The 20,746-nt window shown below is 37.3% G+C and overlaps 4 protein-coding genes across 4 annotated transcripts; all 4 read right to left on the bottom strand.

Annotated features, from left to right (window-relative positions):
• Positions 1–760: 760 nt before the first annotated feature.
• mep1a.2 (meprin A, alpha (PABA peptide hydrolase), tandem duplicate 2) lies at positions 761–4,284 on the bottom strand. Its single transcript, XM_085937454.1, has 14 exons — positions 4,222–4,284; positions 4,122–4,146; positions 3,981–4,034; positions 3,866–3,903; positions 3,716–3,791; positions 3,519–3,636; positions 3,229–3,404; positions 2,808–3,029; positions 2,558–2,704; positions 2,247–2,462; positions 1,738–2,184; positions 1,362–1,535; positions 1,085–1,265; positions 761–953 (listed from the first exon to the last, which is right to left on the bottom strand). Exons 1-14 carry the CDS (start codon positions 4,282–4,284, stop codon positions 761–763), a joined length of 2,130 nt encoding a protein of 709 aa, XP_085793580.1.
• Positions 4,285–5,341: 1,057 nt separating this feature from the next.
• LOC147042569 (chitotriosidase-1-like) lies at positions 5,342–7,411 on the bottom strand. The gene is made up of 9 exons (XM_085938293.1): positions 7,387–7,411; positions 7,248–7,274; positions 6,806–7,001; positions 6,675–6,731; positions 6,396–6,540; positions 6,229–6,326; positions 6,065–6,146; positions 5,723–5,833; positions 5,342–5,473 (listed from the first exon to the last, which is right to left on the bottom strand). The coding sequence occupies exons 1-9, from the start codon at positions 7,409–7,411 to the stop codon at positions 5,342–5,344; spliced, it is 873 nt and encodes a 290-aa protein (XP_085794419.1).
• Positions 7,412–12,432: 5,021 nt separating this feature from the next.
• Positions 12,433–17,353, bottom strand: brox (BRO1 domain and CAAX motif containing). Its single transcript, XM_085938299.1, has 13 exons — positions 17,246–17,353; positions 16,734–16,862; positions 16,410–16,516; positions 16,133–16,229; positions 15,910–16,005; positions 15,731–15,803; positions 15,443–15,548; positions 15,225–15,314; positions 14,988–15,073; positions 14,826–14,907; positions 14,101–14,251; positions 13,826–13,985; positions 12,433–13,297 (listed from the first exon to the last, which is right to left on the bottom strand). The coding sequence occupies exons 2-13, from the start codon at positions 16,832–16,834 to the stop codon at positions 13,214–13,216; spliced, it is 1,233 nt and encodes a 410-aa protein (XP_085794425.1). The 5' UTR covers positions 16,835–16,862; positions 17,246–17,353; the 3' UTR covers positions 12,433–13,213.
• A 1,425-nt stretch (positions 17,354–18,778) lies between these two features.
• LOC147042567 (alpha-1,6-mannosyl-glycoprotein 2-beta-N-acetylglucosaminyltransferase) lies at positions 18,779–20,521 on the bottom strand. Its single transcript, XM_085938189.1, has 2 exons — positions 20,388–20,521; positions 18,779–20,314 (listed from the first exon to the last, which is right to left on the bottom strand). The coding sequence occupies exon 2, from the start codon at positions 20,161–20,163 to the stop codon at positions 18,907–18,909; it is 1,257 nt and encodes a 418-aa protein (XP_085794315.1). The 5' UTR covers positions 20,164–20,314; positions 20,388–20,521; the 3' UTR covers positions 18,779–18,906.
• Positions 20,522–20,746: the final 225 nt, after the last annotated feature.

Genomic DNA, 20,746 nt, shown 5'->3' with positions numbered 1-20,746 from the left:
ATGTTTCATGACAGAAGACAGCATTTCATTTTTCTAAAGAACTAATCCACGACCAAACCGATATTTCTCTTTCAATATGTCACATAGATGTCAATCAAACGATGCAAGTTTTTGGTTGTCTCTTCCTAGGTTTTACAACAGCTTCCCCCAATGGCACATGCACAACAAAACAAGAAAGAGGAAGATGTGAAACACACAGAAACACAAAGGTTACTTCTTTACATGTGTATATATATATATATATATATATATATAGTAAAAATAAAAAGTATGTTGCATCAATTTATCTCAAAGGTTAAACTTAATGGCATATATGTGGTGCGTTACTACAAAAGTATGCATACTGTAGTTTTTCTTAATAAACTTCATCATATTGACTATGATTTTTCTGATCGCCAGATCACATCTGAAAAAAAGTGTTGTTTTTAAAGAAAATAAAGATATTAATTTTGAAATTCTGGGTTTATTTTCATAAGTAGAAGATATTTGGAACATGAGAAAGTAATTCAACACTTTAAAAAAAAATAGTACATAAAAAATCAATCAAATTTTTTTATGTGATCAAATTCAGTTAAATTTTCAAACAATTTCTAAAAATACTAATATTTTTACTATCAAATTACAGTAATCATATGAAGAAATTGATCCCCAGAATAGTTATAGTTTCAGGATGAGGACTCCTATACTTGACACTTTTTATGGACATTGGACATCTATCTTCTTTGAACACGATATATTGATCTGAAATTGGACTGGTGGTCTACATCAGTAAGACATTTGCTATCCAAACAGTTAAGACGACGAACAGACTTGGCGTTGTTGCTGGTGAATGGGAGGGCAGCTTTTTGATCATCGGCACGCCGAGTTCACGCTCAGCTTGCAGAATGCGTCTGCCTATATTCACATTCTCACACTTCATACCACTATAGAGAGAGGCCTGACTTGAAGCACACCTGAAAAGAAGCAGACGGCAAAGAAGTAATCCGGATCAAACATTTACCATCGCTCATAATAATAATTTGCATGATCATATTCGGTACATTTTTTTTTCTTTTCAAAACACTCCGTAAAATTGCTTACACACCTGCAGGAGGCTGTTCCATCTCTCTCCACACACACACCATCATTCAAACAAGGGTTGGGACGACAAGGGTCTGGGTGAGCAGATTTGGAAGCGTCCAAGCTCATTTCCGCTGGATTCTCAGCATCTTTGTTTACTGGGAGAGGTTTGACGGGCACTTCAGTCTTGATTAAATGTGTCAGATCTGTTGACACAAATGAATAAAATCGATATTAGTTTCTAAACACTTCAAATGTGATAATTTAGAGCGTCAAATAATAAAACAATGGACGGTTATCACCATTAAAATCAGCAAAAATGATGAGGTCATTGTTTTTAATGAAGCTCCTTTTGTGGATTTGCTTGTGAGAAATAAAAGTACTCCAGCCTCTTTCTCCACCCTGGTAACAGTTGCAATCAGCATTCCACACTGCACCGGATGTAGCTGTTGGTTTGCTCCAGCGCTCATCAACATCTTCAAATGGCAAGAAACAATTCATAGAAATGATAGAATCAATTGATAATCATTTGTAGTAATTTGGCATTGTCACATTAAATGCAAATGGATTCAAAATATTTGTCATCAACATTTGTAGACCAAGTCCTTGAAATAAAAAGTTTGTTTTTTTGAAAAGCCAACTAAGGACAACCCTATTATGTCCGTGAGTTTAACCTACCAGTGGTAAAACTCCTTGTGGACGACATCCTTATTTTAACATCAGGATCTTGATCCATAACGACAAATGTAACTTGTCGGTTCTGGGCCGGCCATTGCATCACTACGTCATTTTCACCGCTGCAAAGGTAGAAAAACAATCCCACGTAGTCTTTGTAGACATTGTCTTTTCCATTAGGATAAATACTTATCCCAAACGAGTAGCCCTCATTGTTGTAAAAGCATGGACTTTTTACTGGACTTCCAGGGGGGGTGCTGGAAAGAATTCCAGTAAAGTTGTGAATTTGCCAGATGGCATTGGGGCAAACAGTTTCACTAAGAGTGATATCATCGAGAGAGATGGCACCAGAGGAGCTTTTTGATCCTCTGATTCCTTGGAAGATATAGCGGAATTTTTGTGACATCTTGAGTGTTACATGGCTTATTTTCCAGGCATCGTTTCCATCACCTAAGAAGTAAACAAAGTTAAATCGATTCATGCATCATTTTCTATACCATAAAATCCAATACCTGTGATGGTGTGGATCTTTCTGACACTGCGAACAGTCCCGGTTCCATCGTCCATCCGAACCCAGATCACTAATTTATCTCCTGCTACTCCGCTCATTTTATAGAAGAACTGCAAGCACTGCTCATGTCTCTTGGGATAGAGAATGCGAGACTCCAGTAAGGCACTGTTTGCAGCATTACCAGTCAAAGTGTCAAACTTCATGAAGTAGCCAGAATCTTAAAGCAGACATATATAAAAAAAAAAAAAAAAGGTTGTGAGAACTTGGTAAATTTGAATTGAGATGAGCTAAAAAAAAAAAAAAAGTTTGTACCCTTGCACCGTCCTGCAAGCGTCTGATCGGGATCAGCAGGAGTGCTCAACGTCTGTACCCAGTCTGTATTGTCATTCTCGTTCTGGATCATTCCACAGATGTTGTTCAGTTCGAAAGAACATTGGTCCAGAAGTGTGTTTGTATTTGCTATTAAAACACAAATGAAAACATATAAATCTATACCAAGCCGGTCTAAGTCTGCTGCATCACATGACTCTTATCTCATCAAAAGGTTTATGAGTAGACATACCACAACTGTACATGTGGTTGAGCCTCGTGATATCCACCACACTAAAATCCAGTCGTTGTCCGATGACATCATTAAAAAACGGAATGGTGGTAGTGATTGTCGGGATACTCTCATTCTTGTTGAAGGAAAGCGGCCTGTAGTGCATGATGGACTCATAATCATATGGAGTGTTCAGATCAGTGATGAAGTCATCATCATACTTGTTGAAATTGTGTTCCTTTCCTGTGAAGTAGTAACATTAGTGATTTCATTTTCATTTTTTTACTCACCAATAATATAGGATGTAGTATAATCACAAACTGATGCATAACTGTGGTATTTATTTGGCTTATTGTAAATAAAGGTGTCAGGAAAAAAAACATTCAAAGCAATAATACTACAAAATAATTGATAAAAAAAAAAAAAAGTGCATAGTCGTTACCTTCTTCAATTTGGTCCCACCATATGTTGACATAATCGTCTCTGTCGGAACGTGACTGTTCATGGTAAAAGCCAAGAGCGTGCAGGAGCTCATGTTCTACAATGGCCTTAGTGTCACACCGTGCTCCAATAGAAACATTTTGTCCATATTTATCATCTCCAACAAACGACCAGCATCTGAATTTAGAAAATGGTGAAATCCTAAAAAAATCCTATTCTTACTGTAGTATTTTTTCCCAACATTCATCAATTAGATGATTGAATGCATGACCTAAACATTTTATAGTTTACCCAGTGAGCTTTGTAAAAGAGATGTAGCTTGCTTCTCCTTCATAAGGTTTGAAGTCCACACAAGATCTTAAACGGTATTCCTCAAAAGCCTGGAGTATTATCCCTTTAGCATTCAACTCTACAACATTGGAAATTATCATTATAATATTTCAAATCAGAAGAAATATTGCTAGTATTGATTTAATAGCCCAACATACCTAATGAATCTGTTAAAATGTAAGGTATAGGGAACTTCCATCTCCTTGTTTCATCAAGGATTGCATTTCTGGCCGACTGTAATGCCAAAAGTCAGAACACTTAATAATTATGGTTTCTGTTTTCATTTTAATTAGAGACAATATACTTACATCACCAGCAATGTCTCCCTCAAAAAGATGCCTCAAGTCTAAAATGTTTCGGAATGTTGTCAATCAACAACGCTTGCAGCCACAGAAATGATATTAAACAACTAGAGGTAATTACCTTTATTGATGTCTGGGATATCAACCCTAAGCTCACCATCATCTGCATTATCATCTGAAAAATTAATGTATGGTTAGTATCTTGTCGGTCAGAAAGCCATGGACATTGATGGGCTTGATCATTGTATTGTCATGAACCAACCTGTTGTTGCTGGAGCAGTCTGCACCTAGCATAAAAATAAAACAATTTAAGTTCAATATTGATGATTTTCTGGGTGCAACTCGATTTGTGATCAATTCACCTTTAAAACTGCCAAAATGACAATCAACGATCCAATCTTCATCCAGCGCTCTTCAAAGCCCATCGTTATCTACTGAGTTCTGTGACACTAGTGAAAATATTTTGTCCATAAAGAAATCTGCTGCGAAAGGAACTTTGCTCGCCATAACCGAGCTTAATGGATAACTACTACTTTCCGCCTTTTTCTCAGCCGAGTGTTTCTGTCGACATTGCATATCATCTGATATGATCTTAACTATCCTGCTTAAAAAAAAATAAAACAATAATGACCCTGTCCATGTGCATCTATAAAAGTTCCTTATCTAAGATTCCATGCATGTAAGAATAATGTTTTCCTTCATTGGAACAACATCAGCCATGTTTAGATTTATTTGTTTAGCTTTTTATATTCTTTATATTTCTTTATATTGTTAGATGTACAGCTGCAGCCATTGTGAAATGTGCGAATTGTATGGTATGGTATGGTATGGTATGGTATGGTATGGTATGGTATGGTATGGTATGGTATGGTATGGTATGGTATGGTATTTTATTTATTTATTTATTTATTATTTATATATTTTTGGCCTCTCATGCCAAACTCTTGTACCATACATTCTGAGAACCACCCATATACACGATCGTATACATTTGTTAAGCATCACAAGTTTGTATTGATTTCCATCTCATTATTTTTGTTGCCATATCATGAATCCAAGTGTTGTTGTCAACTGAGACATTTTATTGAATTTTGTTCCACACAAACAGCTGAAGAAGATCATGAATGTATGGTAACAGACGTGCACGTTACATTATAACTAATAGATTAACTTTAGCATAAACAAATCCCACCAATAATATAAAAATACTTTGCTGGAATGAGGCTTGATCATGTGTTACATGTTGTCGAAAATGTTCCGTTGAAGCCACTTTGCGCTTAGGTCTGACTTAAGACAGTAGTTCCACTAATAAATGAATATAACTGTATCCATTCTTTTGATCACCAAAATGTGTCCAATTCATATGACAAGGAAATTTTGGGGAAAAAATTAGGAAAGCATTCGCCTGTGTTATAAGTGATTATAATATGACAGAATATGCTCCTTCACCGCAGTGCACGTCATCATAGAAAGGGAAGCTTTCTATTCAAGGAATTTGTCACGGATACATTTGATGACAGGATAATTCCCTTCGCCACCAATTCCATTGAAGTCATCCATGTGCAGAGCATTGACAATGATACCTCCATAGTCATTGCTTTTGATGAACTGGGCCTGGATGGGTAGGAAATTAGAAAAAAAAGTACGTTTAACAGCAAAATGAGGGATTTAAAAAAAAAAAAGTCTCGATATTTGACTACCTTAGCCGCAATGGCCTCATAGTTGTCAAAGTAAACTGCCCCCACTGGATAATTGGATGCCTAAAATGATCAAATATATATGTATATATATATATGTATATATTAAAATTTTGACATCATGTTTTATTATAGGTTTGAATGGTCCAGTGTCACGTGATTTTACCTCATATCTGGGAATGATCACTTGTTTAGCGCCAAATCCAAAAGAAGGAACTCCCAAGAGAAGTTTTTGTTTTGGAGCACCTTCTTCGACAAAGCTCTGCATTACCAATTGCTAAAATAAAAGGAAAACAAACAAAGCCAGGGGAACAGAAATCAGAATTCTCCGCCAAGAGTTGTCCAAAAAAACATCCCGCTGCCCATTTTTTAGCAGTGATTTATATTAAAAAGGCGGAATGAAGGACAAACAGCTTTTCGATGTAATTGTATTTATACATTATTTTAAAATTTGACACAGGCCACAATGTTATGTAAAAAAAAGAAATGAATAGTCGTGCTTAATTACCGCATCAGGGAATTGTGCTGAACCTTGAATGGATGATTGTTGGTCAAGGCCGAAGGACATCACATTGAAGAAATCAACGTATCTGTGGGTAAAACACACACTTGAGTTATTGCCCGTCTTGGAATAAATGTAGCATTGCTAAAAATAATGATATTTGTGATTACTTGGAAAGCTCTGAGAAGTCATAACTCCTGCTGATGTCAGATTGTGCAGCGGAGACACTTAGACTGAGCTGTCGATTGCCCAGGATGCCTTTCAGTTCCTGCTCAGCAGAACACAGTCGTTAAGTCTTTGCTCCCATTTATAGAACAACAATATCAAGATCAAAAACCTGTATGAAGGTACTGAAGTCTTGTTTGATGTCCAGTTGACTGTGCATCTCAGCTGCCCACTTGATATTTAGGCCATCAAAATTCCCAGCTTCCAAACGCTCGATTACAGATGTGATGAAAATCTGCCGGTTTGCTGGTGTGAATCTGTGGAAAAAAAAAAAAATTCTATCTTAAAAATAGCACTTTATATTAGTGTACTTTCTAAAAACATACACTATTACATCATTTAAGTCTCGAGTCTCGAATACAAGAAGGCCTCGATCTGTTTTGTGACTTACATCTGGCTTCCAGCAGTAGACAGGTCAACTTCCAAAAAGGTTTGAAGCTCTGGATTGCTGTTGGAACCAAAATGTTTCTTTTCATTATTCAACATATTCAATAATAAAGCAAAAGGTGGTCAGATTCAGACCTTTGCTTTAGCTCACTGAAGGCTTGAAACTTGCTATCTTCACAAGAGCTCAGGGAAATGGGCGCAGGCTTAAGGGCGCTGTAGATGATTTGGCTGCACAGCTGAGGATCGATGTCACGTGCAATATCAAAGGGGTTTGCGCCAATTTGATCCGAGGTGCTCTCATACATGCACGCCAGTTTTTTGGTTCCCGCATCTAAAGCATGAAAATAACCAGCTGTTATTAGTTTGTACTATGATATAACATTTTCTGCTATGTACAAATCCTCACAAAACATGAACTTACGCGGGTGAGCGACGATGCTACACAGGCCTTGTAAAAAAAAAAAAAAAAATGACATTTTCAACAGGTAAAACATAAAAATAACCAGTTGTAAATTAGTTTGTAACAATGATATAAGATTTTCTGATATGTACAAATCATCACAAGATATGAACTTACATGAGTCAGCAATGATGGCACACAGCCCTTGTAAAAAAAAACAACAACAAATTGACATTTTTTTCAACAGTTAAAACTTTGAAGTAAAACAAGCTTGTAGAAACTTTTCCAAAATATTACTTTCATTGGTGCACCTTACCTGCTAGAAGAATAAACTTCTGCATCTTGTTGCTACAAAATCATAGAAAACAAAGAGGTCATTCCAAGTTGCATGAGATTTTGACCAGTCAATCAGAAACATCCTTACTTTAAATGGAACGGTGGGTGGAGAGTTACCAAAGAATCTGAAAGACTGAAAAACATACAAAGAAAAACAAGCAATGTGATGACAATATTCATTCTACAATTGCGTTTTTGGAGTATCTGAATTGTAAAATGCATCCCCCATCATTTCAGTTGGCAATATTAAACGGACACTGAAATTGTGTTCGCTTTTGAATTAAAGGTGGAGTGCCGACACCCTCATCCAATTGAATTGCCTAAAAAAAAATTAAAAAAAATCAACAGATTAAAAATGCATCCATTTACTTACCAGCTGGAAGAAAGCTGCAAGTGTTTCTCAGTGGAGAACTGATGCTTGAGTTGGAGATGTTGCAGAATTTATCTGATAGTGTCACAGGGTTGGGCCAAGGACTGTTTCCCAACAACATTGAAGGAGGAATTATAATTGGTTCATTATGGCAAATGGATCTTTTTCATTTTAAGTAGACTTGACGTTCAAAATTGTTTTAACCTTTGCTGACTCAGGAACATGCAACAAAATGAATGTTTCAGATGGAAGCAGACAGAACTTAATTAAAGGTGGGACTCATTGTCTCATGAAAGCCCTATAATAAATAAAAAAAAGAGGCCCATCCTGGTAGACGCCATGGCATCAGGCCTTGCACCTTTTTGAGGTTCAAGGTTACAATCCGGCGTCCTGTCTTCCTGGTTGGGTTTTGTTTATACATCAATATATAAAAAACATACAAAAAATACTACATTAGCATGTTTGCATCTCTGAAAATGTTTCGATGGTCAATGCACGGACAGGAATTGATTCATTTGAGTTACATCATTATACGGTATTAGCTCGAATATAAGAAGAGCCTGATTATAAGACAACCAACATCTTTGTTTGAAAAATGACTTTTTTTAACACCAAATTTAATTTTTACACAGAAAATAATTTACAGTACATCTGAAACAAAAGATTATAACAAGATATTCGAGAGATAAAGCATGTTATTTTGCCTCATTCAAATCATGCAAAAACGGTCGATCACGTCTTAATGTATGAACATTTAAATATGTAAACTAAAGTGCAATTACATTTGTAAATAAATGGCTTCTGGTTTTTGAAATGTAAATAAAAACCAATCTACTGTGATAAAACAACAAAATCACAATAAGTGCATTTACCATCAAAGTGAAGTCTAACTAACTGTATTCTTGAAACAAATCTGAATAAGATAAAATAATGCAATTTCCTACTGCTATTTTTATTTTTCTTCTTCGTGACAGGGGTTTGCTTTGGCCTGGGGAGTTAGGTTCAGCATTCACTTTAAATATATCTGGGGTCAGCGTTGTGAATGGGTATGTCTAGACCCCGAATGTAAAACGACCCTCACTTTTTCAGTCTTATTTCAATGCAAAAAACCCCATCTTATATTCGGGCCAATACGGTAATTATTATATTTTCTAACTCTTACGTTTTGGCGGTGCAAGGCTTGAGTGGTACCCAAACGAGCCACAGAATTAAATACAAATGACTAAGCTACGCATACTAACATTTTTTTTTTTATTGCATTTACCTTACAAGTAGAGTTGCGGAAAAAAATGTCATGAAATCATTAGTCAAGGAAAGAATGTTTCTATACTTAAAAGAGAAGTCAGCCTCCAAATTTTCTTTGGGATGCAGTCCAACTACAAATTGAGTGCACAAGTAAATAAGTAGGAATTCTCTTTTTAACATTGAAATACTTGTAACTGAACAGCATGTGATTACATTCGCTTTTGGGCTTAACGCCAGAGCAATCGAGTCCCAGAATGTTGCAAGCTCATGTTTGACATTTGAACATTTGTCCACCTTTGCCAGAAAATGCACAGAAGCAGCCAAGAAAAGAGTTCAAACTGAAAACAATCACTCTGAATGCAATCAACACACACCCATTTGGTCTTCCTCTTTAGTCCAAAATGTCAAGACATAATACAATTAACTTCATTTCCTGGAGTTAACGCCTCGTGGCAAACCAAAAATATTTTACAATGATCATTGTGCAACCCTTTGTTTTCTCTGCTTAGAAGATAGCAACAAGTCTGAGCAAAAAAGACCCTGGATTTTCAGAGTTTCTTACTATTGCAATGCCAAAGTTTGGATTGTATATTATAGAATACCTCATCCACCTTCACCTCAGATGCACCGACATCATTAATTGCCAAGTTATGTGAGCATTGCTATAAGGTGTAACTTGAACACACCCAACATACACCCAGTTACCCTGTCCTAACCCTTATGGCAAGCACATATTGAATTTTCTCATATCGAGATATTGTCAGGCTTTTTCACGATTTCTACATTTTTACGAACATTTCCCATACTCTTAAAAATCGGGCAACACGACATTGGAAAAAAACATACGCTATGCAATATGTTTGTTGAATACGGTATAGCGATATTCATCTTATTGCAAAATTTAATATGTATGACAAAATATGAATTGGAGGTGCTACTTGGGGCCTCCATCCTCACGTTGTACACCGTAGTATCGGCAACTTTGAAGATGGGTGGTTTTAAAAAGATGGTGAGTGATATGGGTTGGTCACACACGGACCACCCGTGGAGCGAACACATTTGGATTTGACAAGAGCTGGTACAGAATTTTGCTTATGATCGCGTAGGTGTGCGCTTGTGTAACTTGGGCCTCACGGACTGTTTTTTGAGTGTCAAATCATGCCAAGCTGCTCATAAAGGATCGATTGTGAATGACTGACACAGTGCTGATGTCACTTACATAATTATTAGGAGAACTTGCAACATTGTCTATATGGAAAAAGTGAAGGGCGATATGAATGTTGGTTTGTGATGTTTAAATAGAAAAATAATGTTGTTTGCATGCTTCTGTGCTTCTTCTCTTCACATCTCTTTATTTGATTTTTGCCAGAGGCGTGGAGAAAACTCTACTCGAAAAAACAGCAGCAGGACTGGGACGAAAAATTTGACAGATGAGTCACGCCCTCTCCTGCCCCTTCACCTCTCCGAAATGCTGCTCCAGGTGGTAGAGAGCATGTAGGCTCCCTCGTCCCTGTTGATGGTCCTCGGGCCTTGTTTTCGGATCTCAATGGCCTCCCTGATCCAACGCTGATGTTTATTTATTTATTTATTTTTTTCTTCATCATGTTCCGAAAGGAATGAAATGGCCTCAGAAGAAGAGAGGTGTTAATGGTGATTTTAAGCTCCAGCATAGTACCTTCTAGAAGCTGCAAACATTAAAACACAGACCCGGAAGTATGCAAAGTAAAAAATGATCACATTGCCAATTCTTGTCATCAACTTTGTCTCTATGAGTGAAAACAAGATAATAATCGTTTTATTCATTCATTTTCTGAACCGCTTTGTCCCCACGGGGGTCGCGGGCGTGCTGGAGCCTATCCCAGCCGTCATCGGGCAGTAGGCGGGGGACACCCTGAACCGGTTGCCAGCCAATTGCAGGGCACACAGAGACGAACAACCATCCGCACTCGCACTCATACCTAGGGACAATTTAGAGTCTTCAATTGGCCTACCAAGCATGTATTTGGGATGTGGGAGGAAACCGGAGCACCCGGAGAAAACCCACGCGGGCTCGGGGAGAACATGCAAACTCCACACAGGAAGGGCCGGAGGTGGAATCGAACCCGCGCCCTCCTAACTGTGAGGCGGACGTGCTACCCACTGCCCCACCGAGCCGCCATAATCGTTGTAATTATGTCTTAATTATACAGGCAAAACAACAATCTTAACATTTTTAATGGCTTGGCAGCACCAGTTTGAAAAGTTCAAACATCTATAATATCTGACACACACCCATTGACCTTTTTCTGTTTACACTGGGCCAAGAAAGAATGGCTTGATGAAACGCTGCAACTTCATAACCAAGAGAAATTTTATACATAAACACACACAGTACCGTATTTTTCTGACTATAAGTTGCAGGTTTTTTTTTTTCATAGTTTGGAGGCGACTTATATTGAGGAGCGACTTATATGTGAATTTTTTTCTCAAATTTTCAAAATTCTAAAATCTGCAATGTAGTGGAAACCGCAATAAACAAACCGCGATGTTGCAAGGGATTACTGTAATTTGAACTGCAAGTGACGTCAGCAGCAGTGGACAAAGAATTCGATCACGGGATGACAAAGATAAGGAAGGGCCCCACGTTTGAAAGATTTAATGATCTGGAGTGACACAAGGTTTGAAAAACTTATGTTACAGTTATTTGATATATTTTATTTTGTGTAGCAACTTGTATACGTTTTCATCGTTACAGTTCAGTAGTTGTTGGCTTGTTGAACTCTTGTTTTGTTAAATAAAGAGCCGTTTACCAAACCCACGTCTTTCCTGGTACTTTGTTAATGCTATAATATAATAGATCTGTGCGGCATAAAGGACGAGGAATTTGATCGATGGATTTAATGATTTGGAGTGACACAGATGGCTTGATATTATTGTTATGTGATAGTTATTTGATATATACTTTATATATCGTTATATGGGTCTGTGGAATAATAAGAACTCCAACTCGCGGCGCATACGTAAGGACGATCTATGGATTTAATGAATTGGAGTGATGCTCACCTAAACCAAAACACAAACACAAAATCACTTAACTGTGATTTAATATTGATTGTAGTACAGTTTACATAAATGACAACAGATACTTTACAATGATTTTGAATCGTGACAATGAACTCACCATACTGATGAACAAGCAGTTTGATCCAAATACAAAAAAAGCATCAGTCGGTTCCGAAGAGAATAATAATTGTTTTGCATTTATGTTTTGTAGAATTTTATCAGCAATTTATTTTTTCACTGTTACTGTTATCTACCCTGGCTGGACCAACTATGGATGCAAATGTTGAGCAGCATACAACACAAGTACAGATTATTAGTGTATACAATTTGGCTGGTTGCGCTTCAGCTCACGCAACTCGCAGTAGCCTATTTTTTTTTTTCTTAATTGTTCATTTTTAATTGTATTCACAAATCTCAGGAGCAAAACCTTGCAGTCCAAATAATGTTAACTAATAACAGCGCATTCTCAGCAATTAGAGTAAACATGAGTATGCAGTTTTTGTAAGGCAATTGTGATGTATCAAGAATATAAAAACAAAAAAGAAAAGACACTTTCTTTTTTTTTTGTCAAACTGAGTACTGAATACTGTTGATTAGAAGTTATCTATTAAAATATACATAAAATGAATAAATATGGAACTATGACTATGATTATAAGGGATAGAATCCCAATCTAGATATATTTGTTTTAAATTTAATAAGCAAACTGACAGATCCATGCTATGTCAGAACAATTTTGATTAACATTGAAACTGCTACGCCTAAACTAAAGTAGCTCATCATATTTATTTGTTTGCCCAGTATAGATTTAAATGAATGAATTAATTTAAAGCTAATAACATATATAACTAAAATGGATTTCTTCAAGTGAATTTGCAGATTTATATAACAAGAAAAAATCTCTACTGATATTTTCATAGTAGTATAATATACTTTGGGCCAGACCTCGAATCTTGTGGACCAAAAATGAAATATCACAAATACTTGGGCTTTACTATGAGCTCCATAAAAAAAGTGACCATAACCAGATATGACAATAATGATTGTGATACATTTAAATACACCAAAACATTCCAGCATACATGTAAAAGAAGATAGGATAAATTGGATACAGAATGCTGCTGCAGCATGAGAGGAATGACAAATATATTTAGGAAATGATGCAGCCGGTGTCTTTCTGGGGCTTTAAATCGGGTTCCTTCATTGGTTTTACTTCCTCCTCTTTAGGTTTTGCCTGACGAAATACACAATGAAGATGATTATTAGACATAATTAGAACCAAATATTTTCCAAACAATTGTGTCATCCCGTCATTAGTCGACAGAATATTTCTCTAAAAGTCTTGAGGGCCATCAAAATGTTTCTTCTCAAATGTAAGACGAGCCTAGTAGTTTTTTTTGTCAGAAGTGGTTTTCACCTTGGAACTTTCCTATGATGTCATTTCCTGTTTTTTCTCATTAAGTCATGAACACAGCCCATGTGTCATTCTTAATATAGGGTTTAAAATGTTTTAGTGTATCATACAATCCTAAATTCTAACAATATTTTTTAAAAAAACAACAACAAGGGAAGGAGGAAAGTATTTTTCTCAGCGAACATATAATAATAATAATAATAATACATTTTATTTATAAGGCGCCTTTCAAGGCACTCAAGGTCGTAATAATAGATAGTTGTGGTGGTTAATTTGATTTGTCAGAGACAATCACAGGATTAATTGATATCCCGAAAACAAAACATGCTTTAAGGCAAGTTCTACTACCTTGTCATTTTTAGCTCCTCTGGTCAGGTCAAAAGTGGCATAAACTTCCGGAGTACACTGCTCATTAGGAGATGGGAGCTCAAAGGGGATTGGCTCCACCAGGCCATAGTTGGCCTTCAACTCTAGCTGTGGAGGTTCAGTTGGGACCTTGTGGAAGTATCTGGAAAAAAATATTCAATCAATAAACGAGGCAAATTGTGCGAATGGTGACATCATTTTACAATGACTAAAACATAAAAAAAACCAGCTAAATAAAACCATATTACTTGACTCACATGAAGCCATTCTCTCTCTGACACTTCTCCAGTGTGTTCTTAACGAAGCCGCCCAATTTGCGAAAGAAAAGCTGCTCAGATGGTTTTGCTGTGGATCCCGGACCTTTGGTGTGACGATACTCTTTACACAATTCCTCAGCACGGTTATAAGCTGCAGAAAAATACGTCATTTTAATTCAATGAAGAAGGCAGCCAGTCAAGTAAATATGAGGGCTTGGACAGAAAAAAAAATGCTTCATAAACCATTATTTATTTAGTCCTCTGGGTGGCACTCTCCATTCAACATTGAAAGTAGCCTTGCCATTCCTTAAACCCCTAGAACCCAACAGTGCCATCTAGAGGAGTAAAAACACATAACAAATCCTTATTTTTTCCCATCACTAATGGTTCAGTAGCAATCTGAACTAATCAATTTAAATTCCTCAGTAAAAAAAAGCTGAAAAAAACTTAATTTATTCAGCTTTAAACATACCAATTGCATTAAAACAATTAAATTTTCTGCTATCATAGTTTCCACACGTCCCATTTCTTTTTGGCGACACGAAACTGCAGCCACTTTTGTATTTTCAACCTGCATATTTGTTTTTTATAGACTAAACCAGAGATACTGAAGAAGTAGCCTAACCTGCCTGACAACTACAATTAAACTGAGCTACGTTTACAAAAATCCATTATTTGCGCAAGACAATGCTGCTAAGATACATATCATCAAAACAAAGACATACCCTTCTCTGCTTCTTGGAGAGATCGTATGGCCTCGCCACACTTATCCTTCGCCAACAGTGTCTGTCCATGATAGCAGTACGCCTGTCAGGACAAAGCAACATATTGTTGAGCCGATGAGATCACACAATACTTTCCACCCTTACACAAGTAAACAAACTTACATAAGCCATGTAGAAGTAAAACTTCAACTGGAGATACTTCCTCCACTTGGTACTACACTCAGGCTCTAAAGTATTTAGAGTGTGATCTGGACACAAAATCAGAAGGTTTTAATAATATCTAACAGTTGCTTCAGTACTGCCTTGATTATGGTTTTAATTTACCTTAGAATAGATCTACTGTAATAAACAACTTTGCAAATGGCAACTAGAAAATAACTCTGGACTTGAAATAATCACCAGCTTTCTGATAAAAGTTTGCCGTCTCAGATGCCAACGCTGCGACAATTGAAGCGTTGTGCTTCAGTTCAATGGCTCTGGCGATTGTCACTGTGAATAAAGAAGATTGTTTGCATCTTCAAATATACTTGGCAGACTTGAGCATATTACACAACATTACACTAAAACATGACATTGAAGGTAAATGCACACAATTTTCCAGCTAGAAAGGAACATACCTTCTTGAGCTTCTGCCTGAGACTGGATGATGTATGCATCAATCACTCTGGGATCCAGGTCCCGACCTTTTTCTGCAGGCGTGATGAGACGAGGGATGTGGACCTCCTGGATAGATATTAAAAGCCATTTTCTCAATCATTAAATCACATAAAAAACAAAAACAGCTCTCTACTGATGAGACACTGGTTTCCGAGGAAAGACCGAATCTAAATTATATGATGGAAAAAATCTAAACTATAGCATGAGGTCATGGCAAAGTGTATAAATAGTCCCTATGTGTTATTTACTCGAAGATTTTTGAAGATTCCAGCAGCAACTTTCAAGCTGCGGTGAACATCTTTTGCTTCATCCTCTGTGACACTGTCAAAAAAAGAAAAACCTCGTAAAAAAAAAAAAAAAAAAAAAAAAAAAAAAAAAAACTGCACAAACCTTTACAGGATTTAAAGACAATGACATTAACACATACTTTTCTTTCCCAGCAAGTCTTGAGGCGAACTTGGTGTACCAAAGCGCTATATTGAAGGCCATGGAGACCAGCTCAAAGATTGCATCTTGTTGGGCGCTAAGATGACACAGTATGGAACAAAGGGAACGTTAAAACACGTCATCAGCGTTACAGATCAGGTCACAAGGTTTTCCAAAGCTGAGCCGTATTGGAAGAAGAAAGGCTTTAAACAATTGAACCATACCTTGGTGTATTCCCTTGTAAAGTATCAGTCCATTTGAAGTTCTGAATGTATCTCATCTTGTTGTCCTGTGTAGTTCCATCCAAGGATACAATGAAGCCTGTTGCATCAGAAACCAGAGTGCAGCATGTTTAAAGTGGGTGATATGATCAACCATGTTTATATTTTCTCAGAGTGGAAACATAACGACAGCACCAGACATGCACAATTCAGATAATCCGATTCGCAACAATTGCATAATTATATATTAGAATATATTTGTGTGATTGTAACAACTGACATTGTAGGAGAGAGAAGTATGCATCTGAGGCATTTTTCATCATCTCTGCATTGCAGGTGACATCTGTGAACATTTCCAGCAGCCTTGCCCTGGTTGTCCTTAGGTCACTGAATTTATGAACACAAATACAATCATTAGATAGTGTTGTTGTAGTATATAAAAGCATATGACAGATGGAAAGTGCATTTAAGACATTCATCAGGACACAACAGGCCATACAGTTTGACATCAAACTAACAGCTAATGTTTGATCATGATAAAAAAAAAAGATCAAAGTCCAGATATGATTACACAATCATTAATATATCAACACATCAGACATACTTGCAGATTTTATTTGCAGCGGGGCTCCCTGCAACACCATATAAATTGAAGGACACAGGCGCTGTAGCCTTAAGGGGATTTCGGTGAAACCAGTGTGCCATCTCCTGGGTGAGGGAACGCCTATAATGGCTTTAACAGTCAACATGACATCAGGTTAAGTTTAGCGTTACATAGAATGAGGAATTTTGACAACATGGATGAGTTTCGACGTGCTACTTCCAGTGAATGTAGTGCTAGCTAATAGCTAACAGCTAACCGATACTTGCTGTTACTATAAGACAACACAGAAACACAAATTCATTGGGTGTTCCACGTATTGACACTTGGGCTCAACTAGGTATTTTCACATTGTGTCTTAAAAAGAGGCGATTACGTTATGATTACATAATCTAGGAATAGCTATGTTAGTATTAACGCTGGTCTAATCAAAATGATTATAGCAATATAACAACCGATTCGTTACAACAAAAATATGTAATACAACACGTAACACGATGGGTCAAAACACTTACCAATCTTGTGACGTTTGTTACGGGTGATGCGACGGAAAGTCTGATTCTGTCAAGTTACTTCCGGAAATAAACCGAGACTGAGCGTTAGCCAATGAAATCACAGTGTTTAGTCACATGGCAAAAATCCAGGAAGTACCTTCAACCTGCTTATCAGGCTGCAGTACTTGATTTTCCAACACACTTGACAGGCCTTTAATCGCTATAAAAGAGTCAATATTTATATAACTAGTGTGTCTATTTGCAGAATTAGTCCTGTAATTAATGTTTTTAATATTTTCAGATAAAATAAAGGCTAAATTTCTTCCTAATATTTATGAAACAGCTCCCAGATTGTGTAAATCACATGCTTTCATCAAATGCTACAAGGATGAAAAGCAACACTTTACACACTATTTTTTACCTTGCTGAATTATTCTATTGGTTTGGGTGAGGGTGCTGTCTCATGCAATTATTAAGTACATTATTAATTGCAATGGCAAGAAGAGGGCATCTGTTTGCAGCCAGCAAAGCAGACAGTTCATTCAGTACGTGTTCCCATAAACACACAAGGCACACAGATTAAAAAGGAAAAATATATTTTTAAATTAGTTTCCCATTCTGAAAAATCATTAACCAGATATGACAAGTAACAGGCAGAAGAAAAAAAATCACATTGTCAATATCCCATTACATCAACAGAGCACATAGTCTTTGACCACATTTAACTCACAGGTCGTGATATACAGTATTGCATGTTTGGAATATTCTTCACCAAGAATGATTCTAATAAAGTTTATAATCTAAAGATGCACTATAAGTGCAGCATCCCGTGTTACTGATTGCATAACAAGCAAGATGTCACTGATAATTTCACATAAACATTTGGGTAAAAACATTTCATTCATTCCCCCCCTTTTTGTAGAAGTTAAAACTAATTCCAAGTGCTTTTCCTGACATTTAGGCCAAGGCTCAAAAGAACAATCAAAAGGCACTTATGGTCATCAGAACCTCATATTACTAATAGTACTGTGTTAAACTTCACTTTGACACTGCCAAAACAAAATTCACATTAAGATATTTTCCACTTTTGTTTATATCACAAATGTACATTTTGGGATCCCTCGAGACATATTTCTGCTGTTCCAAAAGCAAAGCCCAGGATTATGAAACCCAACAAAAACCAATAAATGAAGCTCTCATTGTTGACAAAGGGAACAATCGTTGGAGGGTGCAAACATAGAAGGTCCAATGAACAAACCTGATTCAAGACTTGTTATATATGATTAACGTATGCAGTATTCAGTAACCTCCATTATGTGCGTCAATGTAGCATTTCCATACCTTTCATCTGCACTTTAGATTGTACCAGTGAAAAGTGATTGACATAAAATGATATCTTTGGGTTGCAAGTAACTGGCACAGCTTGGTTTGGACAAGAGGCAGGGTTCGATCATACCCAAACATTCTTGAAGTACACTCACATTATTAACAAAGTCTTCGGCAACGATCAGTGTAAAAGTATGTACAACATGCTTGGACTTGATTTGCTTGTGATTTTGTTTTTTTAATCAAGGAGTGGGGGAACCTCCCAAATATTAAAACACACACTAAAGACTCTTTAGACTTTGTTTGAAAAATGTGCAGAATGGACATTGGAAAAAATTGTGACATTAAAGCACAGTTTAAAGGCGTTTGGCATAGTTATTGCATAGAATATGGTCCCGGACATCTCCCCACCCTCCATTTTTCACGTGGTCCTTGTGTTGAGCTGCTTCAGAAGCAGTAAGGACAAGGGAAGAAGGAAAAAGCCCATCTTTAGCTATATTAAGTGCCTCCTCGACCTTCTGTGAGGCCCATTCTGGCCTGCAGTTCTGCTTCTGGTGCAGCCCACAGTCTCCGGTATGAAGAACCCGAGAGCCCTGAGCCACAAGAACTTTTAGAGGTTTTGAAATGCAAGTACCAGAAAGATGCTGGAGCGTCCAGTCCCAGTTGTAATCGTCATACGTGCAGAAGTCGTTGCTGCAGCTCATCATCTTGTAGTACGCCTCTCTGGAGATGGCCATGCCAATATTGTGCTTTGTGGACATCCACCCAGTGGTCAGTACCTTGTTAGACAGTGTGAGGAAGTCTGCAAAGTCATTATGGTTTCCCAATGCCAGCATATCACAATCCTGACATTTGTTTTTCTTGAACTCAACTGTTGAATTATAGAAGTGAAAAATGTCTGGTAAAATAAAGTTGTCCTCCTCAAGAAATATGACAAATCCACTGTAGCCTTGCATTGCATTGACTCGCTCCCACACAAAATGTAACTTCCACCACCAGTGATGTTTGGTTTGAGTGATAGAAGCTTCTCTGTAGTGTCCATAGGAGTCCGGATGCTTTGCATTGAGGCATTCTGTTTTGATGGCATTTTCTTTGGAAATATCCCGTGGGCAATCCCGTGGATCCTGCCCAGGAAACTCACTGGGATACAGCTGAGTGCTGAAAGGGAAATAAATCTGCAATACTTTGCAAAAAGTGATCCCTTGCACAATGGTGTTGATTTCCGATGAAAAATAGTCATGACTGAAGATGAGGAGGAAGTTGTGGATCTCCGCAGCTTTCTCAAAAGATTTGATGAGAAGTTTAAGGTATTCCGGTCTGTTGTGGACCTGCACAACCAGTACCAGTTGAGGCTCCCCTAGAAACCGCTCAGCATTTAAAATATGTTGCTTGTAATTTGCCTTGTAGACGGATTGCATCAGTTCTGACAGTGACCCAGAAAAGTCAAACTTTACTCTGTCGCTTGAGCGTGTGCCCTGATTAGCTTGATTCTTGATATCACTTGTAACGTTCCCTGAATCTGACAGCACACGTGTGGAAACCAAAAGAGTCCAAAGGACAAAGGAAACACCCAAAAGTACCAGCAGATTCTTTTTAGCCAGCCTAATTCTCATTTTGGAAAGGTCAGATAAGCAACCTTTGGTCAACGGCAGCTCACATTATCTGGAAAGTACTTCTTTAGCGTTACGTGTGTTGATTCAAATCACTTTGTAACTTCTCTTCCCTGTGCCAGCTGCCACATACGTTGCTTCTTTCTTTTATCACCTATGAGGAGAAAATATGTGATTTAAGTATGACGGTAAGAATTGTGTTAATCGTTAGCTTGTCTGAGACTCACCCGTAGTGCAGTGTAACTTGACAGTGTGCACTGCTCGTAACAGGAAGAGAAAAGTCTGACGGGGGGCGTTACATCTCCACTTTACAACTCTTTGACTGCTGACGTGTACAATGTGGCCAAGTATCCAATAGTTTACACCCGGAGATTAAGCCCCGCCCCCTGTTTTACAGGCTATGGAAAGCTGCAGAGGTGTGTAATATAAGAACCAGGCTATCTGAATTCAATGAGCTGCATAGCCGCATAAACTAATTTCAGTTGGGTTTTTCGCCTAATTTTTGCCAACTTTTAAATGAGACTCATTTTTGAAAATTTTGATTGGATATAAATTGAATAATTTTGGTTTGAAATGTTCTACATAG

The sequence above is a fragment of the Syngnathus leptorhynchus genome, chromosome 18, assembly GCF_054491065.1.
Source record: "Syngnathus leptorhynchus isolate UIUO chromosome 18, UIUO_Slep, whole genome shotgun sequence".
NCBI classification, from domain to species: Eukaryota; Metazoa; Chordata; class Actinopteri; order Syngnathiformes; family Syngnathidae; genus Syngnathus; species Syngnathus leptorhynchus.
Note: the sequence above shows the minus strand (reverse complement) of the source record. Positions and strands in the feature narration are given on the sequence as shown.